At 40.4% G+C, this 11351-nt stretch overlaps 2 protein-coding genes across 2 annotated transcripts in view; one reads left to right on the top strand and one right to left on the bottom strand.

The window, feature by feature from the left end:
• Window positions 1–291: 291 nt before the first annotated feature.
• atp5f1b (ATP synthase F1 subunit beta) lies at window positions 292–4024 on the bottom strand. Its single transcript, XM_034151023.1, has 10 exons — window positions 3841–4024; window positions 2816–2989; window positions 2551–2725; window positions 2255–2376; window positions 1971–2155; window positions 1720–1878; window positions 1461–1583; window positions 1165–1377; window positions 875–1076; window positions 292–760 (listed from the first exon to the last, which is right to left on the bottom strand). The coding sequence occupies exons 1-10, from the start codon at window positions 3941–3943 to the stop codon at window positions 654–656; spliced, it is 1563 nt and encodes a 520-aa protein (XP_034006914.1). The 5' UTR covers window positions 3944–4024; the 3' UTR covers window positions 292–653.
• Window positions 4025–8160: 4136 nt separating this feature from the next.
• Window positions 8161–11351, top strand: part of LOC117499237 (collagen alpha-1(XXVIII) chain-like) — a 31260-nt gene continuing 28069 nt past the window's right edge. The window contains exon 1 of the mRNA XM_034151614.1: window positions 8161–8206. Within this exon, the coding sequence (XP_034007505.1) occupies window positions 8196–8206 (11 nt within the window). The 5' untranslated portion in view covers window positions 8161–8195. The remainder of the gene's footprint in view (window positions 8207–11351) is intronic.

Raw genomic sequence — 11351 nt, 5'->3', positions numbered from 1 at the left:
ACTTTCTTTGGTATGTGAAATCCAATATGGAATAAAGCAGTCAAAGGCATTTCCACGAATGCCTATACATTCAAAACCCTATTTAATGTGTGAAGGGGTTTAAATAGCATTGTTGGCCATGGACACTTGGGTAATACGTGCCTTAAATTATATCATTAGTATTCCCTCAAATCTGTATGCACAACCATGTAAAACCTACAGTTGGTATTTTATTAAGCTGAACCAGTCGGAAGGGAAAGTTGTTCCACCACAGTTTGTTATCCCTTAAAGTTTAAACAAACACTCATCCACTTGCTTTGTCCACTGTTTTATTTCAGCATGTGACAATCTGCAACCTGCAACACAGTTCAGATAACTCAACATGACCAAGATTGCCATCTTGTGTTCAGAGTGGATTACAGCAACTTCATGGAATCCACCATTAGGAACAAGATTCTCAACTACAACTTTTCAAGCATATAGTAAATACAGTTGACAAGTTGTTTTGTGTAAAGACAGTGTTTTATTCCATCTTCCATTGGAAACATTAAATAGAACTTTTCAGGATGACTAGACAGGTACATTTGTATTTTGACATGTTTTACAAACCAAGTGCTCATAACCGCAGAACCCCTCTTCTTTTTCCTTTATCCCTCCTATTTTCTCACAGATGTTTAGTCTTTGTTTGCGTGCTCCTCAGCCAGCTTCTGTGCCTTCTCAACGACCTCCTCGATGGCGCCCACCATGTAGAAGGCCTGCTCGGGCAGACTGTCGTACTCACCTACAGGGCACAGGTACCAAAGAAATCAGTACTTCAAATAGGAAGATGAGGCACAATCTAGAAAAGTGTGAATTATTAAGTACTTTATACAAGTGACGGATCTTCTACACTTACCGGCAAGAATGCTCTTGAAGCCCTTGATGGTCTCCTTGAGTGGCACCAGCTTGCCCATGTGACCGGTGAAGACCTCGGCCACCTGGAAGGGCTGGGACAGGAAACGCTGGATCTTACGGGCACGAGCCACGGTCAGTTTGTCCTCCTCAGACAACTCATCCATACCCAGGATGGCAATGATATCCTGCAGGGACTTGTAGTCCTAGAGGAAGAAAGTAGAACTCGTTAGCCTGATATGTTTTTTTAGTCCTAAACTATATTTATAAAAAGATAATTATTAAGTCCCAAACCTGAAGGATTTTCTGCACATTACGGGCGATCTCGTAGTGCTCTATTCCGACGATGTTGGGGTCCATGATACGGGAGGTTGAATCCAGGGGATCCACAGCGGGGTAGATACCCAGCTCAGCGATGGCACGGGACAACACAGTGGTGGCGTCCAAGTGAGCGAAGGTGGTGGCGGGGGCAGGGTCAGTCAAATCGTCAGCGGGCACATAGATGGCCTGGTGGAGAGGATCGAGACTCAGTTCATATTTAAAAAGAACATTTCCATTTGAGTGTCCATCTTTACAGTTTCAAAGTTTACCTGCACAGATGTGATTGATCCCTTCTTGGTGGTGGTGATTCTCTCCTGCATGGTTCCCATGTCAGTGGCCAGAGTGGGCTGGTAACCCACAGCGGAGGGGATACGACCCAGCAGGGCAGACACCTGAGAGGTAAGAGCTTTGGTTATTATCGAGTCACATTTAAGATCTGTAGCAGAGTTTAAAAGTAACAATCCCAATGAACTGCCATTACAAATATGTATTGTTATCCTACTGACAGACATGGAGGTTAGTACAGACCTCAGAGCCAGCCTGTGTGAATCGGAAGATGTTGTCAATGAAGAGCAGCACATCCTGACCCTCCTGATCACGGAAGTACTCTGCTACGCTCAGACCAGTCAGAGCCACTCTGGCGCGGGCGCCTGGGGGCTCGTTCATCTGTCCGTACACCAGCGCCACCTAGCAGAGACAACAATAAAAGGTGAGTGGATGATGTTTGCTTGCATTTCAAATGTCTTATTTCAAGTTCCAGTAGTTGCCTAAACCCTCACCTTGGAGGTGTTGTCATTCAGGTTGATGACACCGGACTCAATCATTTCATGGTACAAGTCGTTTCCCTCACGGGTACGCTCGCCCACACCGGCAAACACAGAGTAACCACCATGGGCCTTGGCGACATTGTTAATCAGCTCCATGATCAACACAGTCTTGCCCACACCAGCACCACCGAACAGACCTGAGAAATTAAAGATTTGTTTTATTACAAAAAAAAATGAAGGAGCTTGCTTCAGTTATTCCATTTTAAAAGCCTAAATATTTATGTGTAAGCACATACCGATCTTTCCTCCCTTGGCGTATGGGGCCAGCAGGTCCACCACCTTGATGCCAGTCACCAGAATCTCCTGCTCCACACTCATGTCTGTGAACTCAGGGGCTTCAGCATGGATGGGTGCAGTGCTATGGGAGGAAAGAAAAAAAACATGTTCAGCTATTTAAAGAGTACAAATTAATACAAACCAATATTAATGTTTTCAAAGTCCTTGTTGCAACACTGCTCTCAAATTCACTTCGTAAAAAAAATTAAATTATTTAATATCATATATGCAATTGTGTTTTTATAAGTGAACTCACTGCTTGGTGGTGATGGGACCCCTCTCGTCGATGGGCTCACCGATGACATTCATGATCCTGCCCAGAGTCTCGGGACCCACTGGGATTCTGATGGGGGCGCCAGTGTCCAGAACCCTCTGTCCACGGACCAGACCCTCTGTACCGTCCATGGCAATGGTACGCACTGTGTTCTCACCTAAACACAAACATTTGTTTAGTTTATTTTCCACTGTAGAAATGTAAGTCCCCACTTTCAAGACTGAAGGTTAAAGTTTAAGTGGCTCACCAAGATGCTGTGCCACCTCCAGGACTAGCCTGGACTCGCGGCCGGCTACTTCCAGGGCATTGAGGATGGGAGGAAGGTCCTCGTCGAACTGGACGTCGACGACGGCACCGATGACAGCCACAATGCGGCCGGAGGCGGCTGCAGCAGCGGCGACAGGTGCGACATAGTCTCTGCCTGTAGAGTAAACAGTACCAGTTAGCTCAGTGTCATGACCTTGTCAGGCCAGTGTATTCAAACATGCCATCCTTCCCGTTAAATAGCACCGGAAAGGGACAACTGCGTGTCTACGGTCCTTCTCAATGTCAAGTAATTGTTGTCGGGCAAACTAAGCTTTTAAAAGCATAAGATTATCGAGTAACGCCCTCTTAAACAATCGATAAGAGTAACGTAACTTCTGTGAGATCCAATGTATTAATCAGTGCAAACGCTAAGAAGGTATTTCCTGACTTTAATACAACTAACGTGGAATGACCGATGAATTAAGTCTAATGTTACTTCAAGCTAACATGGCTAATGTGACATCGGCTAATGACAAACGCAGGACATTGAATGGCAAGTACCTTTATGATCAACCCTATTCGTCATGCTTATACTGTTTGTATATGAATGTAATGATATTGTGGATAAACATGAAATGTGTCTTTCTGCATTGCTAATCTACTTGCCAGACCTTGCTAAAAACGTAACAAGTAATGCTAAGTTAGCAGGCTCTGATGGCAGCCTCATGTCATTACATAAAGGTCATTGATGCAAGCACAAGAAAAACACAGCCTGGATATTTTACTTTGCATGACATGTGTCAACATGAACATAAATGCATAAGTGCACCCATACAAACGTTTGCAATTAGTCCAGCAGATTTAAAATCCGACATATTAATGTTAAGGCCTGCTATGGCAGCCTGCATGATGCTACCGATAGCTAGCTAAAATTAGCATTTCCCCTGCCCTTCCCTGACAGGCTGGTAAATGCGTATTTCACTTATTGCGAATTAGCTGAAACGCTCCATTGCATGCAGGACTTACGTGAGAGTACGGCTGGAGATCCAGCGAGGGCCTTAAGGGGTGCGACCCCAGGCTTAAGAGCCTGCAGTGCTCCGGTGCAGCAGCGTCCCACAGCTCCCAACATTGTCAAAATGGCTGAAGGTGGATAGAGACGGAGGAACTTGCGGCTTTATAATGAATGGCCGAGGAGGTGAACTGCGCATGCGTGCTACGTAGGAAACGCTGATATGGGCATGCGCAGAAGTTAAGCTCCACCAGCTGACATTCTGCCCTCCAGAGCTGCAGAGGAAATGTGACGACTGTTGAATGACACTACAAACAAAAGGTGGCATATAATATGAATTATCATTGATATCAGTTCTTTAGTTATTGCAAACTTTGGAACAAATAGTTTGAGCATCCTTAGGGTGTCACCAAACCTTTTGTACACAATGTCCCATGTCAGTGGAAGTTAAGTGTTCAGCTCCTCCCCTAACATTTGTTGCTTGGGTCACAGGACAGTCTCCTCAATCCCCAGATCAATTGCTTACAACTCCTCAGTTGTTTCATTGTTCCATCTGCTTGTGTTCACAGAACTAGAAATGAATAACCACATCATTATCTATGCTATTTACCTTAACAAAAGGTGTCCGCTGACTTCACCATGTCAGTTTAGTACACTTAAAGGTATAATTAGGATTGTTTGAAATGGGGTTGTATAAGGATCTAATCCATAGTCAAGGCATTAAGTGATCAGGGGCATACAAAAACTGATTTTAGCCTCTTAAAAAGTACCCAACAAGAAATGCATCAGTTGTTGTGTGTACACTATATTTAGAATATTTCAAGCAGGCCTTTGCGAGGGGGGTGCCATTAGCTTTGCCCTCTGCAGAGCTGCCAGACTCCATTGACAAAAGCAGTCATTGTACATTGTACTGTGTTCTTGTAAAGCAGAACACAGGGGTTCTCTCAATTGTTTGTTTGTTGTTGTTATTGTGTGACTTTGGTGAAACTTAACCAATTAAAACTAAATGATCTAAACTGATTTACCAGTTGGACAGTGGTTTAAGTTCCAACATAGGCTAGTAATACAAATATAAGTTGAGGGGATTTGAGGAGGACATAAGTTATTAGTACTCCACTCCACAACATTTTAGAGGAATACATTGTAGTTTTTACTCCTCTTCATTTGTGGGACGGCTGCAGTTAAAAGGGATTGTTCCTAAAAGGTTAAGATATGACAATGACATTTTATTATTATTATTTTAAATAAACCATTACAATTTTAAGTATAATACCATATATACAAGGACATTCAAATATATAAGCGAAAACTATTTTTGGGTTTTTAGAAGTATATTTGACTGTTAATGCACTTTTAAACTTGTATTGATGATTGTATTTATTACTTTCAATCAATCAATCAATCAATGTTTATTTATATAGCCCAATATCACAAATGTTACATTTGTCTCAGTGGACTTCACAGTTTGTACAGAATATCAGTATGACAATACGACACCCTCTGTCCTTAGACCCTCACATCGTACAAGGAAAAACTTCCAGAGGAAAAACTTCCAGAGAAACCCCACAGTTTAAAGGGGAACATGGGAGAAACCTCAGGGAGAGCAACAGAGGAGGGATCCAGCTCTCCCAGGACGGACAGACGTGCAATAGATGCCGTGTGTACATTGAAAAGATAATACATTTTACAGCGTAGGTAGACCAAATGTTTGGAAATGCATGTGTCTATAATAAGAATATGAATCCACGAGGATGTCAACAATCCTATGGGAGCCATCAGGGAAGTAGTATGATGAGAGTCAGGCAGGACCGCAGAGACAGGTTCAGCCACGACTCGAAGTCCAGGACTCAGGATCCAGGATTCAGGATGCAGGACTTATGATCCAGGACCACAGCAACAGGATCAGCCACGACTCAGGATCCCGGCGTAGATAGACACCAAAAATAAATTTGGGGGAAGCTGGGTTATTCGGAACATGAGAGTACACAGGTACAGACAGAGAGAAGGAAGAAGTAAGGTGTTCCCCGACAGTCTAAGCCTATAGCAGCAAAACTAGGGGCTGAATCTAATCAGCCCTAACTATAAGCTTTATCAAAAAGGAAGGTCTTAAGCGCACTCTTAAAAACGGATAGGCTGTCTGCCGCCCGAACACAAACTGGAAGCTGATTCCACAAAAGTGGAGCTTGATAAGAAAAGGCTCTGGCTCCCATTGTACTTTTAGAGACTCTAGGAACAACCAACAACCCTACATTCTTGGAACGCAATGCCCTAGTGGGACAGTAGGGTATAATGAGTTCTTTAAGGTAAGATGGCGCCTGCCCATTAAGGGCACTTTTAGCGCGGAGTGATAGAGTGATACAAGTAATGGTTTAAACCGTTATCCAAAGTCTGCAATATTTATTAAAAGTGCATTTTATTCTAATCCCAGAGTAACCAATAAACATGCTTATTATTATTGTTTGGAGAAAAATAAAATTGAAAGATGATGATAGTTTAAAATAATACAAATGTCATTCTTTAGCTTTACTTGCTTGCAGTGATTAAATATTTAAGTTAATAATACCACAACATGAAATCCATAATTACTCAATTTAGTAGCAAGTATTATAGGCAAAATGTACAACAAATATTACAAGTTGAATAGAATAGTTCCCCTTTTGCATAAAATTGACTGTTTAGCTAAACATATAACGTTCACATTTAAAAAAAAACAAACATATTCTATAAATAACTGAAGTTTAGAAAGGTGCTTCTTTCAGTCTAGACATTTTGAAATGAGAAAGCAGGCTGAAACACAGGTGTAATTAATAGCACTAATGATGTCTCCCTGCAGGCTTCCGGGCACAGTTCATGGAACAGAGTGTTTTCCTGAAATCAAAAACAGTCATTTTGTATTTCTTTAAAATAACTACTGTTTTTCTCAATTGCTTTGGCTCATGTTTGAAAAAAGCTGAACACTCTCTAAACTGTAAGTGCAATTGTTCTTATTGTTAGATGAAACATCACAAATGTATTGCATGCAGTTAAGGCAGTAACTGACTAGGCCGATGCCACCTAAATGAAAAGGTATTTTGTGATTGTTCAAGCTGCACTAGTACAAACATTTCCTAATTTTTATACGTGGAAATGTATCTGATATACAAGATTTACTTACTGTACTCTACGAATGTCAGAATTCTCTGCCTAAATGTCTCCAATATCACATTGGCATTTTTAGATTTCCTTTTTCAACAGTATCTGCTAAACGAGTACTTTTGGTACATTAAGTATATTTTGATGCTAATACGTTTGTACTTTTACTTGAAACAACTTTTGAATGCAGGACTTTTAATTGTAACTGAGTATTCCTACACTCTGGTACTTCTAATTTGACTAAGTACCAGATCTGAGTACTTCTTCCACTTCTTTCTACCAGACTAGTATTTTCTTTTAGAGTTTAGGATGCAGCAAGTGTGCATTTCAAGCCAGGAGAGGTACAACCACCATGTGAACACTAGAGGGCGCTGCTGTATTGACAGAGACAGAATGTGCAAAGGAAGTTTTTTGTGCAAGTTTGTGTGAGTGTGTGCGTTTCTGACAAGTGTAATGCTTGTTCTTGCTTGCAGGCTTAAATCCGTAAGTCTTCTTAGCCTCATTTAAAAGCATAATGTAAGTGATTTGTACAAATACCCTATGGTAGAATTGTATGTAGCAGATTCACTATATTTACATAAATCAGAGACAGTCAGTGTGTTTAGGGAAAATTAGTAAAATTCTCCTTTAATGTGTTCCTTAAATGTAGTTTGTTTATTACTGGTACTGATTGAACAAGGCTTGGCATCACTGCTCTTACCCACATATGATTATCCGACTGTCTGCAGGCACCATCTCTACTAGTCTGTATTTGTCTGTGAAAACACAGCACATATTTGGATTAAAGATCCTGTGAATGCCAAACTAAAGTGGGATGAGTGATGACTGAGAACACCTTGTGTTGACAAGCTTTTGTGGTGATTTGTTCTATTATTACAGCAGGAGATCCCTCTGAATGTCAATTAACTTGAACAGTTCTTGTGAAAAAGGGAGACCTGTTTAAATACTCCTCCACCTCTGGAAATATTGTGACTGTGTTGCAGTTACTATAGCCATGGTGATGAAGCTCAATGAATTCACGACGTGCAAGAATGGACATGTTACCATTTGAGATGTCGAGAAAAGTCTGCTAAGTGATCCTCTCTGTATTTAGATACACAACAATAACCTTTATTTAAATATGTGCAAATGTTTCCAATCCCAAACCAACCTGTGTTTTGTCTCCATCAGGTAACCCCGCCCCCCTCCTTCATCATGCTTGGGACAGCTGCTGACCTTCGACCTGGCACAGACATGTTCCATGCATTTCTGGTGAGGAAACACTGTTTTGCTTTTCAAGCTTTTTGATCAAAGACCGTAAAGGTGATGAGAATACTCTGAAGCAGATGGTAGCTTACAGCGGTGAGTTGCTTTTGGGATTTTGATATGGTGTTTTAAGCCTTGCTAGTGGCATGACTCGAGGCAATGAAGAAATGTAAGTCTGCCTGTCAGTCCAACACTGTATTCCAGACGTACATTACATTGCATTGTATTTAGCTGACGTTAATGTCTCAACAATTATTGAATAGATTTTTCATGAAATGTTGCTCATGGTCAAGATAGGATGCATTCTAATGACATCTTATCCAGCACAACACTTCAGTTTTCAAAAGCCTGCAAAGCTAATAACATTTAGCGTCGGGTTAACCTTTGCTGCATTTATGTGATATTGGAAAAATCGGGAAAAAAAGCCAGCAACTCATTTTGTGTTTGTGTCTGCGTGGCAGATTTAGGTAACTGTTGGGTTGATAGTAAGAGACCTTTTTAAAAATATTGAATGTTACATTTTTGATATTGTATTGATAACTGTTGTCCATGCAGAATGACCTAGATTAGTAATACAAGTTATTATATATTTATATATTATATAATGTACTGGTGTAGCAACAAGTATAACACATAGAAGCTCAAATATACAAGCTATCAAAGTGTTATTTACACACTCTGAGCAATAAAAGACAACACAACTTATGTATAGCGCCCATGTTGTTTCCACATTATGACTTAAAGTTAATGAACACACCAAAGTCAAAAGAGCGGCATCAAAACTTGTACATTTTGATCATCCGAGGATCACATAAAAGCAGCATTTGTGTTTGATGCTCGCAAACATTAGCATGCTTAAAGACAATAACTGCCAGGTACAAGACAAGCATGTCATATTTGAAACTTATGCTTTTAATCTGTGATTGACAACGTATAGTCCTCTATCTGAATATCTGTGGAACAGCACCCAGTAACACATTCCTATAATATACCATGACTGTTCCACTTAAAGGATTATTTTCAGTTTGACCTCGGTCTGTGGAGTGGCTGTCAGCTCTCCTTTAGATCAGATTGGTATGAAAACCTGTTGAGACATACATATCTGTTTCGCTGCTCTGAGTACTCTTACGTGGGGTTTGCCTTTCACCTGCTGACAATCAACAGCCTCTGTTGTCAGAGCTGTAACTATATGTTGAAGGAACATGTATTATCTTGTAAAAACAGTGGTTAGACCAAATGTCACAGGAAAGATACCTGCAGGGGTAAGGGGATATCAAAGAGCTAAGTGGTGGCTTCCACAGTGTCATAAAAGAAAGCCTCACACTTGTTTTGTTTTTCCTTCTCCTTTCACACCACACACATGGACACAGGCCCCGGCAAGATGTCAATCAAATATTCACGTAGAACGACCTCAAAGAGACATGAACAGTCTGCAAAGAGACACAAGATGACCGCAAAGGGACACAAAATGATAACAAAAATAGACTCTTAAGTACAACGTGAGGAAAGCACAGTGACTCTTTATAATTACATATAGACTCAAAATGACAACAAAGAGACCCTAATTGACTGCAAAGAGACAGAAAACAACAAACTGTCGTCTTTAAAAACGAAATGATGTGGTGTTATATACCAAATGCCAGGTCCTGCTTTTATTGATGCCCTTTATTGGTGTCTGTATCTACTTAGAGCATTACTGTGCTTTTTTTAGATCAATCCGTCCTTATTCATCTATTTAAATATGCACGCTTAAAAGAATGGGTCTTATAATTTAGAGACACTGTTGGGTCTGCTTTGAGAACTCATTATTTCAGAATCCCTGCTTTGAACGAAAGTAGGATCTTAACTTTGAAACTAAATGCATTTAAAAAAGATTGTTACTATTAAGTGGATTTCCAGATACGCTATTTTAGCATCCTATAACTTGATATCCTTTAGTTTTCCATTTGTATATGGTATCTCATATTGAAACTCAGTCGTTTGCTGTGTCCTAGATTTGCTAAATTGTGTGTATTGTACAACAAAAAGAGTGAAGAATCAAAGTTTTATTCATTTAGTAGCCAAAGTTGTACCTATTTAAAACTTTAAGGTCAGACGAGCAATAACAGCATCTTCCTATTTCTCATTACAAACTAGCACACACAATATTTTTAAAAAAAAAATCCCGTAAACCCTTGCTTTGCATAATCAGGTCTCCTCACGAAGGACGGAGAGCGGAACCAGATTTAAGGAGAACTATTTTTCAGGGGAAGCATTCTTGAGTGACAGCTCACCTTTCCTTGCTTTCAGGAGTACAGTAGGCAATAAAAACACACACAGTCATCCCTGTTGCAGAGTTATGTGAATCCAGTTTCAGCTTTTATGGCTGCAGACAGTCTCATGGGATGTTGAGACTCCTCTGATCCGGGACTGCACAGGAATTATAATGAGATTAAAGAGTTATGAGACTTTTCTTTTGGTGCTGAAAAGAAACACGCACCAGGTTTCAATAAGAAAACGGGGCTCATTCTGAAGAAAGTCAACTGTGATAACCTTTAACGGGTGGCTTTCAAGAGACCTCTGGATTTCTTTGACATGAGGTGTATAGGAAATGAATAGTAGACCAATTTGAATGATATCTGAATATAAATTCCATTCACAATGTTGAATGTGACTGTAGACAAAAAGGCAAATGTCAGAGGATATAAATATGGACTTAGCTGTAAATGATAGTGGCACTAGCCTTCATACGGATTTACTTCTTTCTGTCATCTAGAAATTTATGTTTTTAGTGAATTATGCCAAAAGAAATACAGCTCTCTGTGTTTTTACAGATGAATCACGCTACGCTGCTTTTGCAAGGTGTGTTGCCTGAGGGTATAAATCACCTATACAAACTATTCCAGCGATCTGGATTATACTGGAGGGCGAGGCCCCTGAAAGCCAAATAAAAGAAAACACCAACATAATGTATACCTTAAAGCAGCTACTCTAGATGTTTTCATAACAACACTTGATAGACAGATTATGTGTAATGTGAAAGATGTAGCTTGTAGTCTGCAGTTTCTCTCTTTGGAGCTTTACTTTGAGCTCATTGTTTTGGTTCATTCCAACAACTTTACTGTTTTGGTTCAGCTCTCAAAGTTCCATTGTTGCCAGATGCTGCTGCAAA

This window comes from Trematomus bernacchii, unplaced genomic scaffold, assembly GCF_902827165.1.
Source record: "Trematomus bernacchii unplaced genomic scaffold, fTreBer1.1, whole genome shotgun sequence".
Classification (NCBI taxonomy): Eukaryota; Metazoa; Chordata; class Actinopteri; order Perciformes; family Nototheniidae; genus Trematomus; species Trematomus bernacchii.
This window is presented reverse-complemented; position numbering and strand designations above follow the sequence as displayed.

Bases quoted from the DNA above. Each gene is read 5' to 3' on its own strand.
- atp5f1b (XM_034151023.1), bottom strand. From the start codon at position 3,943: ATGTTGGGAGCTGTGGGACGCTGCTGCACCGGAGCACTGCAGGCTCTT. The intron at 2,156-2,254 runs GTATGTGCTTAC...TTAATTTCTCAG, and splicing joins CGCCAAGGGAGGAAAGATCG to GTCTGTTCGGTGGTGCTGGT. The intron at 1,077-1,164 runs GTTTGGGACTTA...TTCTTCCTCTAG, and splicing joins ATGTGCAGAAAATCCTTCAG to GACTACAAGTCCCTGCAGGA.